The 23,067-nt window shown below is 39.2% G+C and overlaps 2 protein-coding genes across 4 annotated transcripts in view; both read right to left on the bottom strand.

The window, feature by feature from the left end:
• The window catches only part of Kpna1 (karyopherin subunit alpha 1), a 67,335-nt gene extending 58,893 nt beyond the window's left edge, over positions 1–8,442 (bottom strand). Inside the window, exons 1-2 of one of the 2 annotated variants that reach the window (XM_076868897.2) lie at positions 8,268–8,442; positions 1,328–1,394 (exon numbers count right to left, since the gene is read on the bottom strand). In XM_076868897.2, coding sequence (XP_076725012.1) covers positions 1,328–1,355 — 28 coding nt within the window. In that variant the 5' untranslated portion in view covers positions 1,356–1,394; positions 8,268–8,442. The remainder of the gene's footprint in view (positions 1–1,327; positions 1,395–8,267) is intronic. The other variant, XM_076868898.2, reaches the window with a different exon arrangement.
• A 5,853-nt stretch (positions 8,443–14,295) lies between these two features.
• Parp9 (poly(ADP-ribose) polymerase family member 9) overlaps positions 14,296–23,067 on the bottom strand; it is a 36,898-nt gene continuing 28,126 nt past the window's right edge. For both annotated transcript variants that reach the window (XM_076868776.1, XM_076868777.1), the window contains exons 10-11: positions 22,847–23,021; positions 14,296–15,108 (exon numbers count right to left, since the gene is read on the bottom strand). In XM_076868776.1, the coding sequence (XP_076724891.1) occupies positions 14,747–15,108; positions 22,847–23,021 (537 nt within the window). In that variant the 3' untranslated portion in view covers positions 14,296–14,746. The remainder of the gene's footprint in view (positions 15,109–22,846; positions 23,022–23,067) is intronic.

Here is a 23,067-nt window from a genome sequence, read left to right as displayed (position 1 = left end):
TTATTGTCAATAACTTTCTAAATACTTTGAGGACCCAGAAGACTTTAAAATAAAAACCATGATGTCCTTTCCTCTTCTTTTCTACAGAAGCCAAAAACAGCAATAAATAAAACAAGATTTAAAAAAAAAAGTTCCTGATGGTAAAACTGAAATATATTGTGTTTTTTTTTCAAAAGAAGATTTTGTACTTTCTCCCTCATGTCCATTTAGTCAGTTATTAAAATTTGCTTATCTCATCCAAAATGATATTTATCTGTTCCTATCAATTTCCACTGCCATCAACCTGTTCTAGGCATCCTATACTTAGATAAATGTACCAGCTTTAAATGACTCTACCCAACCTCAGATTCTGTTTTTCAGTTATCTTCCCAAAAGTTCTCAGGTTAACCTCAATACTTTTATCACTGTATTATTTCAATGTATAAGAACCTACATCTCTGCCACTTCTTAGATCAAGTTTGTATTTCTTTATCCTATAAGATCACTTCATCTCAATTTAATGGTATTTCCATCCTCCACCAATCTATATCCCAAATACACTGACTATAGATTTTTTCTATTTTTATTATAGTCAAGATATTATATATTCACAGTATGCTGAGTCAGCCTATACAGTCAGTAAATCTCAAACACACCCTAAATATTCTGAACATTTAATATCTGCAATAGTATTTGTGGATGAAAGGCTATCCATCTTAATTCCATTATACAAATTATATATAATTTTGTAGAAATATAAGATGTGCACTTAATATTAAAAACTCAAGCCAGGAGAAAGTAAAAAGTAAATGGTGGATTTATATATAAGCCATTTTAGAAGCTATAAAACTACTGGTCAAGTTACATTTTACTAGCAAAGTGGAGAACTCTGAAAATAAAACACCTGCAAAGGCAGAGTCATTAAGAAACAAATGATTTACACCGCCCACCAGGCAGGTTGCTAAGTAAACAGAAGATCCCCCAGATATTTCAGAGGGTAAAATGAGGACTGGGGCCAAAAACTGAAGTCAGCTGAAAGTCTAAACAACCATCACACACTCAGATTTTCTCCCATATTCTTCATAGCCAGATAATCACTCTTCCCTAACCCCTCCAGATGTTGAGACAATCACTGCAAAGAAAATGAAAAGGAGAATTTAAAATGGTGTTCCAAGCAGGTCAAGGATACTCAGTGGTACAATGCTGGCCTAGCATGCATGAGGTCCTGGGTTCAATCCCCAGGTCCCCAAAATTAATAAATACATACATAACATAAACTCAGTGAGGTACCACATTGAAAACAGGAGTATAGGGTCTGGGGATGTGGCTCAAGCAGTAGCACGCTCACCTGGCATGCATGCAGCCCGGGGTTCCATCCTCAGCACCACATACAAAGATGTTGTGTCCGCCAAAAACTAAAAAAAAAATAAATATTAAAATTCTCTCTCTCTCTCTCTCTCTCTCTCTCTCTCTCTCTCTAAAAAGAAAGAAAACAGGAGTATCTGAACACAATTAAGAACTCCAGTTCCTTGGCCCCAAACCATGACAGATGCCTGTAATTCCAGCATCTCGGGAGGCTAAGGCAGGAGGATCTCGAATTCAAAGCCAGCCTCAGCAACTTAGCGAGGCCCTAAGCAACATAAAAATAGGAGCTGGGGATGTGGCTCAATTGTAAAGCGCCCCTGGGTTCAATCCCTGTTGCTTAAAAAATAAATAAATAAATAAAAACTTTTTCTAAAAGGGTTTTCAAAATATGGCCGCCAAGTGTGTATCTTCCAGGCAAGAGACTAAAGGCTCTCTTCCTCAGGAAAACTGATCGTCCAAGAGAAAAGACATATCAGTATGTCCTGCAAATGGCAACCAGTTACCCTGTTCACCCTCAACAAGCCACACCTACAGAGGATACAATTCAGTTTTTGGCACAGCCATAAGATTACTGACATCTAGGGAAAGCCTCTACACAGAAAAAAGACAGCAATGGAATCACAGGAACTCAGAAGAAATAGAGCAATGAATAGAACAAAACAAAACAAAAAATAAAGTTGATCATTAACATTCACAAAAAAGATTATAGTGTCTATGAAACAATATAGATAATATAAGAATGAGCTCGAAAAAACTTAAAATGTGGATAGAAATTAAAAATTCAACAGAGGACTAAAAACACGAAGGAAATCTCTTGGGAAACAAAAGAAAGACCTAAGGGATGATAATATACCAACAAGAAATAAAACAAAAATAAAAAGGACTAAGGAATGGAGAGGAAAGAAAAGAAAATCTAAATCACCTAAGAAGTCCTATATCCAAATAATACACAAAAAGAACAAAAAGTTGAAAATGAAGAGATTATCAAAGAAACAATACAAACTTTGAATATCCAATCAAAGACAAAATGAACAGAAAGATGACAAGCTTAGAGAAAATATTTTCCAAGTTTAAAATCAACAGACAAAGTTCCACAAGGAACTTCAACATACCAAAAACAGGGCTGGGGATGTGGCTCAAGCGGTAGCGCGCTTGCCTGGCATGCATGCAGGCCCGGGTTCGATCCTCAGCACCACATACAAGCAAAGATGTTGTGTCCGCCGAGAACTAAAAAATAAAAATTTAAAAAATTCTCTCTCTCTCCCTCTCTCTCTCTCATTCTCTCTTTATTTTTTTTTTAATTTTTTTTATTTTTTAAAGAGAGAGTGGGAGAGGGAGAAAGAGAGAGAGAATTTTTTAATATTTATTTTTTAGTTCTCGGCGGACACAACATCTTTGTATGTGGTGCTGAGGATCGAACCCGGGCCGCACGCATGCCAGGCGAGCGCCCTACCGCTTGAGCCACATCCCCAGCCCTCATTCTCTCTTTAAAAAAAAAAAAAAAATACCAAAAACAGAAGAAACCCAAAATAAACAATCATCAAAAAGATGCTCAAAATTATAAGTAATTAAGAGAATGTAAATTGAAATACTTTATACCCATCAGACTAAAAAAAGATTAAAAAGATAAGACAAGCAGAGGCAAAGATGTGGGCAAACAAGAACCTCCTGTACTACTGGTAGGCACATAAACTAATTGTCTCTTTTTTTTTTTAATTTTAATATTTTTTTTAGTTTTCGGCGGACATAACATCTTTATATGTGGTGCTGAGGATCGAACCTGGGCAGTACGCATGCCAGGCGAGCACACTACCACTGAGCCACATCCCCAGCCCCTAACTGTCTCATTCTATGCTGCAGGAATCACACTCCTGAGACTGTAAACCCAAAAAACTTTCCCACAGGTCCACAAAGATGTACAAGTAAGAAGGTATGTGACTGCAGAAAAGCAAGTCAGGCATCAATTTATTAGGGAATGAAAAGTAAAATGTGGCAGATGAAATTCCATATTAGACATACTACATATACATACACAACCCCCCTCAACAGAAAGATCCTAAACAATGTCAAGTAAAAAAAGAAACAATAATTTCCCAAAGTAAAAGAACATGAATTCTCAGCTTGGAAAGGTTCACTGACTGCCCTTAAGTAAAAAAGACTCACACTCAAGCACATTATCATGGAATTTCAAGGATTAAAAAATAATATCCAAAAAGCTTATAGAGATTGGGAAACAACAAAGGTCACATACAAATGAAGAAGAATCGGACTGTCTTTGGACTTCAACAGCAACAATGAAAGAAAAGCAACGACTTCTAAACTTTGAACAGAAATGAGTACTTTGAGTAGAAATTATTTTCAACCTAGAATTTTATACCCAGCCAAACTACTGATCAAATGTGAAGGCAGAATAAAGATTTTTTTGTTCAAACTAACAACTCAAAGAGTTCTATTCCCACATATCATGCCTCAGAAAACTACTACATTTACTCCAAGGAAATGAATAAACCAAGGTGGGGAAGCATGAGAAACAGGAGATCCTATACAGGAGAAAGGAAAAGAGAATTTTAAGAATGATATAAACATTCCAGGATAACAACTGTGAAACAAGCTCAAAAGGTAACCAGTCCAGACTGCATTAAAGAGGCCAAAGGGTTCCAGGATACCCTCAGGAAATGAAACAAAAAAGTATTAACTCCCAGGAAAAACATGAGAGGAAATGATATCATAGTACCCAAGAAGGATTGTTGTGAATATTTACCTAGTTATAATACCATAAACATTGATTATTGACTTAATAAACATCTGTGATAACTATATTGAGAAGAGGGGAGAGGCAGTGGGCGTGTTGTTTGGATGAGGTGGGTATTTATGAAACACCAAGGAATACACTTTGCTTAGAAGAAAATCAACAGATAATGTTTAAAATTGTTGTATCAAGAAATATCAACAGGGGTTAGGGTAAAGCTCAGTAATGGAAAGAGCAAGTAAATGTGCCTATCATGCCCAAGGCCCTGGGTTCACTGATTAGCAGGAAGGTAGAGGGAGGAAGGGGAGGAAAGCACAGGAGAGAGAGAGTTATAAATAACAGGAGGAAACAGCTAAGGATACCATCTAAAGTGTAGAAGCTGCAACAAGGGACAGCAGCATTTTTCATACAGTACTCTAATTTTTTTTTTTTTTTTTTTTTTTTGGTACTGGGGATTGAATTCAGGAGCACTGGACCACTGAACCACATCCCTAGACCTATTTTGTATTTTATTTATAGGATCTGACTCAGTTGTTTAGTGCCTCACTTTTTGCTAAGGCTGTCTTTGAACTCAAAATCCTCCTGTCTCAGCCTCCCAAGCCACTGGAATTATAGCCATGTGTGTCTGCGCCTGCCATACAGTACTCTAATTTTAAATTCCACTTTTTAAAATGGTGATAAAACAAGGAACTTGAACAATCTTTCAGTTAGTAAATAAGACCTTTACAGTGTCATTTCATGATGTTAAATTACTTCTAGTTTTTTCTGATGGGAAAACTGAACTGCTAATAAAATCAAGTTTAATTATTGATGTGAACATAATAATACAAACAGCCCTATGTTTGAATCCCAACTCTACCACTTATTCAGAAATAGGGCAAGTTACCTAATCATCCTGTCTATGTAACCACCTGTAGAGTGGTTTTGCAAGGTAATTAAGTGAAAGCATCTGTAGGGCTTGACCTATTAACAGACTTAGGTACTTTCTGTGAGTCTTTCTGTTCCCAGCTACAAACCCCCATTCTGACCCCAAGCTGCCTTGCTGGTCACAGAGGATAGACACACATGGACAACTCAGCACATATCCCTCTTCATGCTGGAAAATCAATCATGATGAGTAAGCAGACTTATCTTTGTATATGAAGGGCAGTATTATTCTTGTTATATGAAAGAGATTATCCCCATTATCCACATTCTGGATTATTGCCTGCTCTCAAAAATTGTCCCAATTAGTCTATACTAGGACAGAACCATTTTTTCACTGAGGTCTCCTTTGTAGGGTCATTAACATATTTAAAAACAAACTGCACATCCCTTCGGTCTTCATCCTTGCTCTTTCAATGCACAACCTCAAAAATTTCTAAGGTAGGCCTATCTGGCCCTCAGCTAGCCTGGGGGCACCTCCTACTTACAGAAACAAGGATTAAAAAAAAAAAAAAAAAAAAAAAAAAGCAGCCCAACATAGTTAACTGAACTGTTTACCATTCCCAATGTTTTCTTCCATTAATACAGATAAATTCATAATCCCTACAAAGTACAAAGATATCTTAAAACAAAGAGTATTAGAGGACTGTCCTTATCACTAGGTCACCCACCTTTACTTGCATGGTCATTCAAAATATCTTAATTGATTTTATATACAGTACTCATACACATTTCCAAAAGCACAGACATTATAAATCAGTAAGATTGTATCATTAATTCAACAAACACCCAGGGGATGAAAAAATAAGATATAATCCCACTCTCACATGTATGGAAAAAGAAAAAAGGACAAAACAATTGAGAACAACAGAGAACAATGGCAACAAAGTCATTAGAAACAAATTAAAGCAATTCCAGATTATCTGGTATAAAATAAGGAAAATTACAAAAATTGAACACACAATGAGATTCCTGACAACCCAAGTGTAAAGAGAAACGGGCCAGCATACAAAACAAAAAATGGCCTAATGAAAGCAGTCATTTGTATAAAAAATAATAAAAATAAAAGCCTAGCACTAGGGTCTTAAGAATTTGTCTCTGTTTTAGAAGGATAAATTAAAAACAAATTATAAACAGTGCTCTGGATGACAATAAAGAAAATTTTTTTCAGGACCCCCTTTGGTATGTATCGATTCTAGATAAGATGCCTAACACTATATCTTAGTAAGTGAATAAGCTTACATGAGACCTTAGAAAAAATAAAAGTATACTGCTTTCAGGTGATACATTTATTTCTGTCATTTAGTTTATTCTAGTTGTCCTCATGGCTTCAGGTTCCATGCACCCTGGGGGGTGAGGGTCCATCAAGCCTCAGGGCCTCAGATATACTATGGAAGTACTCTACCACTGAGCTACAGCCCCTTCTGGATTTTTATTTTTTAAAACCATTTTTTTTTTCACAATACCTTTATTCTATTTATTTTTATGTGGTGCTGAGGATCAAATCCAGGGCTTCACACATGCTAAGTAAGTATTCTACCACTGAGCTACAGCCCCAGTCCCACTCTTGAATTTTTATGAATATGTATTTTGTTCCCCTAGGATTATAAGATCCTCAAAGCTTATGTTGTCTGTTTCCATTTGAACTTTCTTTGTTCTTTGTAAACAGGTTTTTTACTGTTTCTGCTCAATTATAATGACTGATAAGATATCATGCAGACAACATTTGTATTATTTATTAGTTTTCCCTGTTACATTATAAATTCCATGAGGACATGGACAGTGTGTCTGGATCATGGCTGTATCCCAAGTTTCAGGTAAATGATCACTCCATAAGCATTCACTGGATGAATGAATTAAATAAAGCAAGTAAAACCAAGAAATAACAAAAGAAAGAAGAAATAATTATTAAAACAGTACACTCTGGGTTCTAGGGTCGGTTCCAACAGGAGCTGGATAACTTTACACAAATTACTTCTTCTGTCAAACAGGAAAAATTAACAACTACTTCCAAGTTATTATAAATATTAAGTATTTTATATATATAAGTATTTAGCACATTATTTGAAAAGGCGCTCAATAATATTCTCTTACCTTCTCTCACTCCCTTAAAATCATATGTACATAAAACAGTCCCTTCCAATAATAATTATTTCAGTAAAAATAAACTTTTTCTTGAAAAAAGTAAATTTTAATATCTTCAATCTTTAAAACGGAGGGAAGAATAACTTGTGGATCACTTCCAAAGTAGGGAAGAACAAGTTAAGGAAAAACTGTCAAGAATAAGCCTTAAAGTAACAAAAGGAGACAAAAATTACCTACTCATCTAATGTCAACAGAGATTTTCAAGAAATTGTTTAAGGAGGATGGAAAAGTGATTGTTTTTAAATAGTTTCAGAAGTATTTCATGAGTGTTTACCGAATCTGAGTTGAAGCCTGAAAAAAAAAATCAATCATTTTGGAACTTCTCATTTAAAAGTGGAACAAGAAGCACTTCCATTCAACCATAAAACATCCTTTCATGACCTGCCTGACTCCAGTCAGCCTTCAGTTTTCTCCTCCCACTTCGAGCTTAATCTAATACTTGGCTGTTTCCTTTGCATCACTGCTTACACACGCTCGGCGCAGACTTAGTTCTGTCATTCCTATAATTACCACACCCCCGTCAGCCGCTCTGGGCCCATGTTGTTATGACATCTGTAAACTGCAGCCGACGGTCTCCACCCCGCCCCCTACACCTCCGTCCAAACACCGGTCCGGGCTCTAACTTGTGAATTCCCCAGACCGTCCATTCCAGCGCGGTTAGGATTTTTACAAGCCACCCCTGCTGTTTCCTCCCTAAGAGAGCACTAGCTCAGCGCGGCCCACTCCCGCACCCCGCCCGCGCGCGCCGGGTCAAGCCGCGGCGTGGGCTCCGCGCTCGCCTCTTCTCCGCCCCGCTGCCTCGGCGCCCCGCAGTCCCCGGCACCGCTTCCACCCCGCCGCCCCGCCCCGCCTCGACCGGCGTTCCTGATGGCGATCACACCAGCGTTCCCCGCCCCCACCTTCCCTCCGCCGACCGTACGGCCGTTAGGACAGCCGGGGCCGTGACGCACGGACGCGCTGTGAGCGTCCGGGCCCAGGCACCCAAGCTCGAGCCACTGCCGGCGCCGGCAATCGTCCGGGGGCCTCTCCAGGCTCACGCCGGAGACTACCCGGATCTGCCAGCGAGCGGGGGAGGGGCCGCGGCCGCGGGGGCACCCCCACTCACCGGCTCGAGGCAACCGATCCCGGTGCCACTGCTAGAGTGAGGCTTTCGCTCGCTCGCTCGCCCACGGTACCTCTCCCGCGCACAACCTCGATGAGCCGGCCCGCGCCTCAGCAGTATTCACCAGGCCTCGCTTTCCGCCGCCGCACACCGAGGAGCGAGACCAGCTCAGCCGGCGTGCGCAGTGCGCATGCGTGCGGGGGCCGGCCTGCGCGCCTGCGCGCACCCCTCCGCCGCCCGCCGCAGAGCCTGCCGGGAAAAGTAGTCTTCCAACGGTCTTTCCCTAGCGGTTGCTAGTGGTTAGCGCCGGTTTAGTGAAGAGTTGGGGTCAGGGAAAGGGTCCGGCTTAGGTTTACAGTCCGTGGACAAGGGTGGGAAAGTGGTGTCTATAAACCTGTCTTTACTAAGCTCTTCCAAGGCTGATCGATCCCCCTCACCTCCCTCACGCGGTAGTTACCTAATATGGTTCATGTTTATTAGATGAATGATGGATGGCGTGATTGAAGGCTGAGGGTTTATTTAAAAAGTGACGTCAGTGCCTCGTGTCCAAAGGGTTCACGTGCAGCCCGATTGCAGGAAGCCTCTGGGTTTTTAATTCTTTCCATCCTCTTTGCCTGATACTTTTTAAGTAGTATCAGAAATCATTAAGAATTAATTTTTAACATATGTACTTGTGTTACTCTCAATTAGTGCTTACAAACGAAAATTTTGGTTCCATAATTATTACTGTTAAATTTGATGGAATTGTTTTTTTGGGAGAAGCAAATGGAGTGGCTTCAAAAAAAGCAAAACTAAAGCCAGCCAAGCAGAGGTGATGGGAAAGTCTCACAAATGGGGTAGTTTTACTGAATCACTTTAAAACACCAAGAAACAAGGTGAAAGAGATGGGGTAGATTAACGCATTTTTACTCCCCCTCCCTGCCTTACTCCCTCATTCCTCCCATTCCCTCCCTTGGGCCCTTCTCCCTCCCCAACCCCGCATGACCATTCCCCTACCCATGGTTCTAATAAACACACCATGGGTTTTTTTGTTTGTTTGTTTGTTTTTTAATCAGAGTTGAGTTTGAGAAAGGAGAAAGAGGGGGAAAAAGTGTTGTATGAGAGAGGCCTAGAGGCAAGCATGCCTGCCACAGCTTTGCTCAGGACACATCACCCTATTCCGATCAGGAGCTAAGACTGATTTTTCAGAGCTGGACTTCACTCAGTTCACCCTTACTCCAAGGTAGGTTCCCAATCAAAGTCTCAGGTATTTACTAGGGCTTGTCCTCTTTGGCAGAGCCTCCTCAGTCCTGAGCAGTCAAAGGCGCTACTCAGTTTTTTAGCCACTGTTCTTAGAATCAGCAGTCAACCCAGGTTTGGAAAAGTGATGGAAACCAGGCTCACTTTTCATGGCACCCTTTTCTTGCACCACCAAATTCTTACTTCCTGGGTACTTCTTAAATGCATTCATGTTTTTCTATTTTCTCCAGTTGTTCTTAGTGGTGGCAGTGTTGGGCCAAAACAAGAAGGCCATTGCCCAATGCATAATTCCTCTATATATTACCTTAATAGAAAATGTTTGGGACGGGGGATGTGGCTCAAGCTGTAGCGCGCTCGCCTGGCATGCGTGTGGCCTGGGTTCAAGCCTCAGCACCACATACAAACAAAGATGTTGTGTCCGCCAAAAGCTAAAAAAATAAATATTAAAATTCTCTCTCTCTCTCTTAAAAAAGAAAATGTTATCATACCACATGTGGTGTTTTATAAGCTAATGGCTGTCTAGCTAGATTTTTTTTATATTTTGAAAATTTTTTTAAATGTGGAACAATATGCTGAGCACATGCCTGTAATCCCAGCAGCTCAGGAGGCTGAGGCAGAAAGATCCTGAGTTCAAAGCCAAGGTGCTAAGAAACTCAGTGAGATCCTGTCTCTAAATAAAATACAAAATAGGGCTGGGGATGTGGCTCAGCAGTGGAGTGCCCCTGAATTTAGTTTCCAGTACTCCCCCCTCAAAAAAAGTGTAGAACAATATTTTTTATCATAGTGCTCTTATGAATATCCCTATACATCTACCACCTACAAGGAACCTGCTATATCCTCAAACACAACATATTTAATGTCTAAGATATCCCTCAAGATCTCTGTCCAATAGTGTTGTCCTATGTAATTCCTACCTCTTGAATACGGATGAGACTTAGAATACAGCAAAGATGATGGGATTTTGCTATCATGGTGACATTTCATTATATATGAATTTGTCTTAGCAGTCTTCCTGCTAGCCTTGAAAAGGCAAGTTGTCATGTTGTCAACTGCTTATGGAAAAGGACACAGGGCAGGGTAGCAGGAAAGCACAGATAACTTGTAGGCCCTCAGTGTAATGGCCCTTAGCTGGGAGCCAATAAGAAGCCAGGGTCCTTAAATAAAACACAAAGAAATTAATTCTGCCAACACAGCCTGAGGGAGTTTAGAAACAGATTCATCCCCAGTCAAGCTTCCAGATGGCCTGACTTACACTTTATTGTAGCTTTGTTAGACCTTGAGCAGAGGAACTAAGCTGCACATGGACTCCTGGTCCACATAAACTAAAAGGTAGTAAATGTGTTTTAAGCCACTAGGTTTATGGCAACTTGTTACACAGCAAAAGTAAACTAGTATAATAAAATATTACTGGATTATTTCATGAAGTGGTTGTATCAAGTTTTATGCTCCACAAACAGCATAAGATTCTCTTCTCTACACACCCTTGCTAACATTTGGAAATGCCTGACTTTTGAAAATGTTTGCCAACCTAATCGAGGTGGAAATTAAAAATAATATAAACTGTGTTGATGTTATCCTTGAACGTAGAAATATGAAAAATAGGTATTTACTTACTGAAATCATATATTCTGTTACATGCTATTAAACAAAATAGCAATAGCACTAAAAGTGGCAAGAAGTAATAATTAATAGCAATATCAATTAAGTAAATAATAGGTGTGAGAAAATATGACAATATTTTTTATAATGTTTTTGTCCTCTGGTATAGCAATTTAATTCATTATTGCATATTTAAATTTTGTAGGCTATATTTTTCTATATTCTTTTTTTTTAAAGAGAGAGAGAACTTTAATATTTATTTTTTAGTTATCGGCGGGCACAACATCTTTGTTTGTATGTGGTGCTGAGGATCAAACCCGGGCCGCACGCATGTTGGGCGAGCGCACTACCGCTTGAGCCCAGCCCCTATATTCTTTTTTTTTAGTTTTTAGTTTTTTCAGTGGACACAATACCTTTATTTCATTTTATTTTTTTGTGTGGTGCTGAGGATCGAACCCAGGCCCTGCGCATGCCTGGCGAGCGCACTACCGCTTGAGCCACATCCCCAGCCCTATATTCTTTTTTTTAGATATTTTTTTAGTTGTAGTTGGACACAATACCTTTATTTTATTTATTTATTTTTATGTGGTGCTGAGGATCGAACCCAGTGTCTTGCACATTCTAGGCGAGCACTCTACTGCTGAGCCACAACCCTAGCCCCTCTATATTCTTAAGATATGTAAAAAATGTGAGGAATGTTAAAAATGATTTGCACAAATACTTTTTAAAAATTTTTTTTGTTGGGGCTGGGGATGTGGCTCAAGCGCTCGCTGGCATGCGTGCGGCCCGGGTTCAATCCTCAGCACCACATACAAAACAAAGATGTTGTGTCTGCCGATAACTAAAATAAATAAATAAATAAATATTTAAAAAAAAATTTTTTTGTAGTTGTAGAATGCCTTTATTTTATTTATTTTTATGTGATGCTAAGGCTCAAACCCAGTGCCTCACATATGCTAGGCAAGCACTCTACCAATGAACTACAGCCCCAGCCCAATGTGAGGATTTTTTAAAGAAGAAAGTAGCATGTAGCCAGGTGTGGAGGTACATACCTGTAATCCCAGTTACTCCCGAGGCTTAATCAATAGGATCACAAGTTCAAGGCCAGCCTGGGCAATTTAGTGAGACCTGTCTCAAAATTTTTTAATAAGGGTTGAGAATGCACTTAGTGATAGAATACTCTCCTAGCATTCATGAAGCCCAAGGTTCAATCCTCAATACAAAAAAAAAAAAGGAGGAGGAGGATGAGAAGACAATAGATCTAATTAAACAGACATTACCTACAGTAATTTTTTTAAATGATTTGTTTCTTTGTCTCATGATATGATTATTTTTATACTTTCTGTTTCTTTGTCCATTAATACTTCCCTGAACTGTCTGAAGCCTTCTTTAATATAGTGGTAAAACTGAATACAGTCAAACAAAATTAATTTGACTTAAAGCTCTACTCTTCTGCCTATATGGCACTGATTCCTGTTGTCAGTTACAAAGTTATGATATTAAGCTAGATTTTCTCTCAACAAGGGTGTTTGAGTATAGAATACTTAGGATTTTATTTACTAGCACAGAAGGTTTTTTCACTTGCAGAAGTTCATTTCCAGTGCTCCAAAGTATCCATCCACTTTGTGTGTACAGTCTGTCAATTGAGTTCTTTGCATCTATAAATTGACTATGTAAGCTCTCTGTATCTGAAATTCCCTTCACTTTAAAAACACTAGGACCACATTGCATGTCCTCATCTTTTCTGCAGGGAAAATGGTTTTTAAGCACAAACATAATATGAAATTGTGAAATTGGAGTTAAGATTTCAAATAAGTTTATAGTTTGAGTAAAGAAATTCAGAAAGTTTTGTTAAACTTTGTTGCCTTTTTTCTGGGTTTGGGGAAACCCTTATTTTCAAGAAATTCTTTTTTTAAATTTTCTGTTTTTGAAGATTTTTTGCCACCTTCAATAACTCTGAACAACTCAAGTCAGTTCTCCTTTTCTGCAATTCTTATGGCCTCTTCAAAGACTATCTGTCCTCTCAGTTTTGCATTATAGGCCTTATACACATGCATGTGAACACCTCAGCCCCCACATCCACATGTATCTCTGTAGTTATTTATTGAGAAGTTTTGTTTTGTTTTTGTTTTTTAATTGGAGATTGAACCCAGGGCCTTGTGTATACTAGGCAAGTGCTCTACCACTGAGGTACATCCCCAGACCACTCTTGATATAGACTGTGGCATAGTCCATACTTGGGAAAAGACCCAAGAAAGAGACCTGGAAGTGGACTCAGCACTGTTTAAGCAGAAAATGTGGGGTTCCAGGTACCTTCTGGGTGGCCTAGGAGTAAATACAGACTCCAGGTGGATCCATTCTCTTGGCTCCCACGGGGGACTTCACCTTGTAATGATGGCCCACTGGAGGAAGGGGCCAGAATGAATTTTTTCAGGCAAGGGTCAGAAGAAAACAGACTTTGAAAATCAGGAGTCCAAGGCAGAAACCACTCTTACCCAGATTCAAGGACAGTACCATATGAGACAATAAGCTTACCTTTTTTAAGGAGAATGGAGGTTAGGGAGGAGGAAGTGTTCTATGCAAGAGGCTGAAGATGTAAGGTTCAGGAAAGTTTGAGAGTACAGCGAAATATGAATTTGAAAGTATGCAAAAGATTCATGGTGAGGTTAACTGACCTCAAACTTGCAAATAGAACTCTGAAGTCAAATTTGGGCACAGTCAATAGTCACAGTGGATTCAGCCTTTGTAAGATCTATTCTATCTAAAATACTCTTCTGATTCTGCTCCCGATTTGATAGACTTCTTATGGTTTTAGCTTAAATTTTCATTTCTTTTGGAGGCCTCCTCCCAATATCTGATTAATGTGTTCTTTTTCCTCTTAGATTTTCCCAAAGATTCTATAACCATCCTTTTGTTATATCTAAAAGCACTCATTAAGTTGTCCATATCTGTTTTCCTGATTATTCAGCCCAAACAGTTTGTGAGAATATTTGTCTTGTCCAGTGTCATATCCCTAGCACCCATAAAGTAACAAGAACACTTCTAGTGATCAATAAATATTTGGTGAATTAATATTTTGGCTACATGGTGCTTGAGTGGCATTGCTTGAGATGGCTAAATCCAAATTGAATATCAGCCTTTTGATATCCTTCCACTTCAAGTTATTTCATTTTGCACATATTTTTCCAGAGTCAATTATTCAGACAAAGGTGATTTATTTTGATACCCAAAGCACTTTATAAGACCCTCTAAAAAAGTCTAAAATTATTCTGCTGTCCTAATATTTTATACTGTCATCCTTTTAGAAAATAAAAGGCTTGGATTACATTGTGGAAAAATCTCTTCATTACATGTAAAACATTTTTGCTGTTACCTACAGTGAAAGTGACAAAAGAACAATTACAAGGAAGAGGAACAGTCCTAAGAATGTTTTCGTTGGTATCTATCCACTTCAACCCCAAGAGATAAAGGCAAAGATTAAGGCTCTAAGATGCTAGTAGGTGGCTGGTACTTTCTTGATGCTCAGTCAGTCCAAACAGATAACTCATTTGACATAGTCAAACCACTCTTTGAATCACTGGTGGTCATTATTTGGTTAGATCACCCAGTGCAAGGTCATGCCTGCTGTTAAAATGAATTGGAGATTAATCAACAGGACTGCCATTTGAGAACTTCCTCCAAGGCTGCTTTGAAGAAAATAACATTGGTCTTGATGAGTAATCCTGAATACAAGTCCATAAATATTGGGGCATAGCCTGTATGCCACTAAAAATAACAAAAGTTTCAGGACTGGAGACATTGTCAACCACACTGTCATGAAAATCTATGGCTCCAGGACTCAATGGAGGTGGGACAATATTTAACAGGTGACCTTGACAGAAGGAGCCTGTGAGTACTTCAGCCTCAAATATATAGATCAGCTCGTTTGTATGAGAGATTTTCTTGGCTTGGTCTGCTAGTTTTTTGAGGTTCTTGATGAAGTATATGCCAGCTCCATACTCTGAGTCTGAGAAAAGGAAAAAAGTTAGAAGATTATTATGATCTGGCAAATGTATTGCCTATTTGGGTACTATAATATATTCTCTCTCTAGTCCTTCAAATAATCACCTCCTCCTTGTTCCAAGTCCCTAAGTCTGTAGCCACGTTGTTCCCAGAGACAAATGATCACTGATATCAACATAATAATAGAACACATTTGAATACACCATTACAGTTTATAGAGAAGTCTTTGGCTTTCCAAGAATTTTTATGCTGATTAGATTCAATCAATCTAGGATTTGAATTATTATCTCTATTTAAAAAATAAAAAAATCTGATGGGCTGGGGATGTGGCTTAAGCGGTAGTGCAATCGCCTGGCATGCGCTCGCCTGGCATGCGTGCGGCACAGGTTCGATCCTCAGCACCACATACAAACAAAGATGTTGTGTCCGCCAAAAACTGAAAAATAAATATTAAAAAAATTCTCTCTGTCTTTCTCTCTGTCTCTCCCTGTCTCTCTCACCTCTCTCTTTAAAAAAAAAAAAAAAAAAAAAGATAAAAAAATCTGAGATTCAGAGAAATTATGATTCAAGTCAACATTAACCAAGCATCTGACATCTAACATAATAAATGGAAAGTTTTATTTATCTTAGAACATTGCCTGACTTCTACAAGCTATAAACTGTAACAACTCTTGAGAATAAGGCTTCAATCCAGGTAAGGTAGTGCATGCCTGCAAACCAAGCAACATGGGAGGCAGAGACAGGAGGATTGCAAGTTCAAGGCCAGCCTCAGCAACTTAGTGAGACCCTGTCTCAAAATCAAAACAAAACAAAACCAAAAAAAGAGGCTGGGGGGCTGGGATTGTGGCTCAGTGGTAGAGCCTAGCATGTGTGAGACACGGAGTTTCATTCTCAGCACCACATATAAATAAATAAAGGTCCATCAACATGTAAAAAAAATTTATTTAAAAAGGGGGAGGGGTGCTGGGGATGTAGATCAGTGGTAAGGCACCCCTAGGTTCAATCCCCAGTACTGTCTGGAAAAACACGGCTTGAAAAATAGCATCTAATAGGAGTAGTCAAAGTCATGAACACATTACAAGAAAAATAAGTCAAAATAAGGGGAATGATGAGCATATAAAATGTTAATGCCTCATTATTTAGGAAAAGCAACCTTGGATTTGAGGGACACAGAGATTCTAATCAGTAGTAAGGTATTCTGTACTACAGGGCAGGTGTGGTCATCAGATCTCATCATGACCTGGCAAAATAACTGACCAAGAATCCTCCACATGCTTAGGTTCCTGCTCATCACTCATCAGGCATTCTGGAGACTGTGATACTAAGAAGGACAGGCCTGATTCCAACCACTGAAAATGAATATTCTCCATTCTAGTATATTGTTTTTGATCTTAATTACTTTTTTCTTAATATATATGTTTTAGTTATAAATGAACACAGTATCTTTATTTTATTTATTTATTCTTATATGGTGCTGAGGATCAAACCCAGTGCCTCACATGTGCTAGGCAAGCACTCTACCACTGAGCACAACTCTGGCCCCTTAATCTGCATTACCTTTACAGTAATATTTCAAGGACACCCAAGAGACTGAGGGCCAGATTCTGAATCTCAAGGTAATCCCTGTGCAATGCCCTTTCTAACATTGCTTAAAGGTCCTGGGAGGAATAGATCACATGCTTAGCATGTGAGAGGCCCTGGGTTCAATCTCCAGCACTGAAAAAAATAAGAACTTTACTGAGAGGAAAAAAAAAAAAACTTGTTTGAAAAGCTATATTCTGTATTATCATTCCTTCCTTCCTTTCTTCTTTCCTTCCCTTTTTTTCTACACTTAATATTGTTTTAGGCTCAAGACCAGCACTGAAAAATAAAAATGCAATATGAGCCACATATATAATTTTAAATTTTTTAGTAGTTACATTTAAAAAGGTAAGAAGAAACAGATGAAATTCATTTTGTATTTAACCCATTAAATTTAAATGCTATTTCAACATTTAATCAATATCAAACTATATTTTACATTCTTTTGAATAATTCTTTGAAAAATCCTATATTTTATACTTAAAGTGCATCTCAATTCAGACATGCCATATTTAATACACTTAGTTCAATATGGTAGCTAGTGGCTACCATATTGAATAGTATAGCTCTAGAATTCAAAAGTGACTGAGATGGGGCTGGGGATGTGGCTCAAGTGGTAGCGCGCTCGCCTGGCATGCGTGCGGCCCAGGTTCGATCCTCAGCACCACGTACAAACAAAGATGTTGTGTCCGCCAAGTACTAAAAAAAATAAATGTTAAAAAAATTCTCTCTCTCCCTCTCTTTCTCACTCTTTCTTTAAAAAAAAAAAAAAACTGACTGAGATATGATTTCTGATTTTAAAATTTCACAAAGGCACCTGGACCTTCCTACATGTAAACAGATAGAGTGTAGTATAATTTTGTGTGGCAAGGTAATATTTTGAGATTAAAAAAAATCAAAGATTTTCTTTCTCAAGAGTTTCTTCTTGGGACTGGAGTTTTGGCTTGATGGTAGAGCATTTGTCTAGCATGTGTAAGGCACTTGGTTTGATCCTCAGCACCACATTTTAAAAAAAAAAAGTGTTGTGTCCATCTACAACTAAAAAAAATTTTTTTTAATTAAAAAAGGTAAAAATCTGAAGGATTCGAAGCATGTAGTATTTACTAATAATAAGAAGACAGAATAATATAAGATAATCCAAGAGCGATTTTCTCACTTCAGGACAAATAAAATTTCTTCCTTCCAGCTATTGAAAGAGAGGAATCATAAAAGATATAACTGGAGCTCTTGGGAAGTTTGAGAAAGAGCTCACTTCACTGTCCCATTCCCTCAAAAGAGCCCTGGGAGTCAAGATAGGGCTAAACAATAGAAATCTCAGAACAATTCACAGGATTCCCAGGGCAGAAGAGGCCATTGCCTGAGTGCTGGGTGCACTTTCTTATCCAGCCTCATGCCTGAGTAAAGCATAGAAATGCTGGGGAAGACTCCAGAACAGGTGAGTTAGTTACCATACGTGATAGCCAGACGAGACCCTGCTTTCAGCTTGGAGGATAAACACGCTCAAATAATTATAGCACTTTAGGAGAAGCACAGATATAGCATGAAAAGGAATTTCCTCAGGGGAGACACAGAGTGGCTGATGCAGAGACTATCTAAGTGCAAAGGGCACAAGTGGAGGCTAAAGACCATAGCCCACAGGGCTTATCTGACAGGGGGCATGGAGACAGATAGAACAAGAGACAGGCAACCCTCTCCACAGTGCCTCTGACACCATCTAGATCAGTCTCAGAGAGAAAGGGAGAAAAAGGACAAAATAGCAGGTACTCAATTCAAGCCCTGAAGGGACTAAGAAATTTCTCAAAATAACCAAGTTCAACTTGAATTGACAAATTCTAGTTTTTCATATCTTTGAACATGGAAGCTTGATAGCTAGGTGAAGTTCTGCTACAGAGCCATAAAGAAAATAATTCCCACACCTATAAATTATAGTAGTTATTAAACACAGATATTGCAATAAAAAGGCAGGAAGTATGGGAATATAGAGGAAGGGGCCAACCAGGAGAGGCCATTTGAGCTAGGTCTTTTTTTTTTTTTTTTTTTTTGGTGATGCGGGGGATTAAACCTAGGGCCTTGTAACAGATGAGGCAAGCACTCTACCAACTGAGCTATAGCCCCAGCCTTCAGCTATCTCTTAAAGAAAGAATAGGAGCTTGAGTAGCTCAAGAGGATGAAGAGGGAAGGCCTTCCAAATTCAAAGGCATAGAGGCTTGGAAGTATCCCGTTTACTTAAGAGAATATGGTCTTGGAATTCTGGTTTTCAGAGTTAAGTATTCTGAGAAGAAAAAAAGCTCATGGCTAGAGGGTTAAGAAACATAGGGGGTGATGAATCTGGTGGAAAATGTGGGATTTTCCTATTTGCTCTACTAAGGAGTTTGGGCTTTTATAAATAACTAGGAATATAGATAGTAAGCAAGAACATAATTTTTTTATCATAACTAGCCTAGTGCTACAAAGGGGTTTGTTTTGAGGCAAGGGAAGGACAATAGTCTAGGCCTAAGGGAAGAAAGACTAAGGCATCTTAGTTAGAATAGAGAAGTGAAGTGGATTGAGACGTGAAGTGGATTGAGACTATTATTTTATTTATTTTTATGTGGTGCTGAGGATAGAACCCAGTGTCTCACACATGCTAGGTAAGTGCTCTACCGCTGAGCCACAACCCCAGCCCTAGATTAAGACTATTATGAGACTTGAATCACGTGGACCAGTATGAGGGCGAGGCAAAGGAAAGAATGGAGGATGATAATAACTTTCATGCTTGGGAGACCTGGTAGGTGGATGGTGATGGCATTAGCCAAATTAGGAAGTAAGAAAACATAAGGCATATTTCTTAGGGAAAAGCAAGGGCAAGAAAAGAGTTCCGTTTAAGATGCCTATGGGACAGCTAGATAAAAATGTCCCCAAATCAGTCAACTATCTAGACCTGCACATCAGGAGAAATGGGGGTTAGAGTGAGAAATTTATAAGTCATCCTCTTAGAAAGAGGAGTTGAGGCCATGGGAATAGGTGCCATCGCCCAGGGGACACTGTGGAGGAAAAAAAAGTAGACTTCCTTCAGAATGTAGGAGAAAACCACCATTTAAAGGATGGACTCACTAGATGATAAATTATAAGGGCAAGAAGTCTTTGCTTTTCACTTACGGCTATATCTCTTACACCCCAGCCCAAGGCCTGATTCATGGAATGTGCTTAATGAATGTGCAATGAATGAATTACGATAATAAGGGAACTGCACATGTGTAGGCTACTTTTTGTTGCATTCAACCAAGTCCTGCAAACAAGGGATGAACCCATAATATGACTGGCTGGAATGCAAGTATAGAAAGAAAAAAAATAAAGTTTTACTAACAGAAGCCTCCCCTGCCTATGGCTGACCACTTAAATTGACTGAGAGAACACTGTAAGGCTGAAAAAGTTAGAAGCTTTCGTACTCCAAATGAGAACAGCTTCAGTAGTGATAAGAGGGGTGTCTCCTGGGCTTGTCTAGAACCTTCAGTTTATAGAGTTTTCACAACTCTTACAGAGATGAGTCCATTGGTGCAGGTTACATTATGGGTTCTGTCTCCCCAGGAAGTTTTCTTTCTGAATGACCTCTAGGCAGTGATCATGAAGCTAATGGGCAGTGGGTGGGCAAGAGCACAAAGGCCAATAGAAAAAAACAATTCTTGAGGCTTAAAGACTATATGGAGGGCTGGGGATATAGCTCAGGGGTAGAATACTTGTCTCACATGGACAGGCCTGATTTCTATCAGCACTGAAAAAAAAGAAAAGAAAAGAAAGAAAGACTATATGGAGACAAGATCTTCCTTAGATTATGAAGACATACAGTTAAACAGAAGGGAATAAGCTCCATGCCTGCTAAGCTTTTAAAAAAGGAACCATATTGCTGAAGAAATCACAAGTCTGGGTGCATCAGCCTGAGAATGTTCTAAAGTTTGAGGCAATCCAGGCCCCCCTGGCAGGCAGTGGGCCTAGAAATGGTCAAGGGCCACAACATACAAGGAAGATTTTTCCCAAGTGTGAAACAAGGGTCTTATGCCACTCCCAGAGGAAGCTCTCATACATTCCCGTCCAGCAGCACATGATAAGTACTGTGGGCAGTGACTATGACATGTTTTCCTTTTCCTCTTTCATATGAGTTTTCGATATAGTCTTCCTGCTACTTCTCACATCATTATCTAATGAGCACATGCGAGCAATACCTCCCCATCACACCTTAATATAAAACAGCCTGAGCTAGAGGCTGATGAAGAGGAGACCGGATAAGACTTTGGGTTGGCCTTGTTTTGGTGTGCATCTTAGATGTTTTGGGAAGAAAGATATAAATTGATGTTGGATTAGAAATTAGCAGTGCCAGGCACAAGATTGAAAAGAGGGTCCTCATCAGATTTGGAAAATAGGAAGATCTTGATGAGAGTAGTTGTAGTTGAAATGGTATGGGGAGTGTAGAGAAACCAGTTAAGGAGCAAATGGAAGCTATAGCTTTAAGACTGTGGCTATGAAGGAAACTTACTGCTTCCCCTTCCCTGACTGCACTCAAAAAAAAAAAAAAATTCTTGGTGGAGATTCATTATCTATTTTTTTCCTTTTTTTGTTTCTTTTCTTCTTCTTCTTTTTTTTTTTTTTTTGGTACAAAGGGATTGAACTTAGGGGCACCCAACCATTGAGCCACATCCTCAGTCCTATTTTGTATTTTATTTACAGACAGAGTCTCACAGAGTTGCAAAGCACCTCATCATTACTGAGTCTGGCTTTGAACTTGAGATCCTCCTGCTTCAGCTTCCAGAGCCGCTGGGATTATAGGCGTGCACCATCGTGCCTGGTCATTTATCTATTTCCAACCCCAGGAATTGTCTATATTCAATTTTCACTCCTGGTATTACCTATGTTCTCTTTTGGACAAAGGAAATGTGATTTTTAGATCTTCTGCTTTCTAGGAACAGAGACAATTAGAACTGGCTCCACGGCAAGAATCATGCTACAGTTTTAAAGGTAAAGATCACATGGTTTTTGGTTTTGTTTTTTTCTTTTCTGTTTTTTTTTTTTTTTTTTTTTTTTGGTGCTGGGGATTGAACCCAGGGCCTTGTGCATGTGAGGCAAGCACTCTATCAACTGAGCTATATCCCTAGCCCCAAAAGATCGCGTTTAATGGACCAGACAAAACCAAGTTACACTGCTAAAGACCCATCCATGATTATGACTTAAGTTCTTAGCCTCCTTTGGAGAGATCTAAAGCCAGAATTTTTCAGTAGCAACTGAAAAGGAAAAGGTACAATATAGAGATTATCTGGGGCTGGGGATGTGGCTCAAGCGGTAGCGCGCTCGCCTGGCATGCATGCAGCCCGGGTTCGATCCTCAGCACCACATACAAGACAAAGATGTTGTATCCGCCAGTAACTAAAAAATAAATATTAAAATTCTCTCTCTCTCTCTCTCTCACTCTCTCTTAAAAAAAAAAAAAGAGATTATCTAATTTTGTACAACTGAAAAGAGACATGGAAGCTACACAGAGGACTCTGAGAAGGATCCTAAAATGCTATTCACTTCACCTGCCAGGTTATACTTAATTCATTCACTAGTAGGCTATAGGAAATAAGAGGATAAAAACCAAAAAAAAAAAAAAAAACTGTCCTTTTTTCCTTTTCTTTTTTGAGATGGGGTCTTGCTCTGTTGCCCAAGTTGGTCTTAAACTTTTGGGCTCAAGCAATCTCTTGCTTCAGCCTCCCTAGTAGCTGTGGCTACGGGTGCACACACCAGCAAGCCCAGCTGAAGACCAACTATCCTAAATTTAGGAAAATATCCTTTTAATTAAAGGATGAGGATCATACATTGGTGTTGATTATAATTTTATTAAGATAAATAAGCCAAAAGGGGAGGGGGACCCCCAAGGTGTTTTCTGCATATGGGACACAGAAACAGAAATGAGAAAAAAACAGTAAATCAAAAATCCTACTGCTCACATTATCATCAAAATAAGCCCATCGTCAACAAAAGACATATTAACAAAAGATATAAAGAAAATTAAAAATACAACCCTTTCTAAGACTACCTCTCAATTGCAGTCACAAATGATCCCCTCCCCAAAGCAACAAATGCTATTAGTGGTGAGCCACCTGCTGATGTCTGGTCTCACCAATTCCCACATAATCAGAGCTGACACCTACCACAAGGCACAGAGTACAAACTTTGAAAGCCGACTCTGCATACCACATTGCAGAACTGGTGTGGAACCTGCTGAAACAACCTGTGGCTCACAGGCTCTTTAGAAGTTCTCCCTTCCATCGTTTTCTTCTTTCTTTCGAAGGCAGCCCGAAGAACCGCATTGTCTATTGCCTCCACCTAAAACCAAGGGGGGAAAAAAAAACTGGGCACCTATTCAATTGCC

The sequence above is a fragment of the Callospermophilus lateralis genome, chromosome 10, assembly GCF_048772815.1.
Source record: "Callospermophilus lateralis isolate mCalLat2 chromosome 10, mCalLat2.hap1, whole genome shotgun sequence".
Lineage (NCBI taxonomy): Eukaryota > Metazoa > Chordata > Mammalia > Rodentia > Sciuridae > Callospermophilus > Callospermophilus lateralis.
This window is presented reverse-complemented; position numbering and strand designations above follow the sequence as displayed.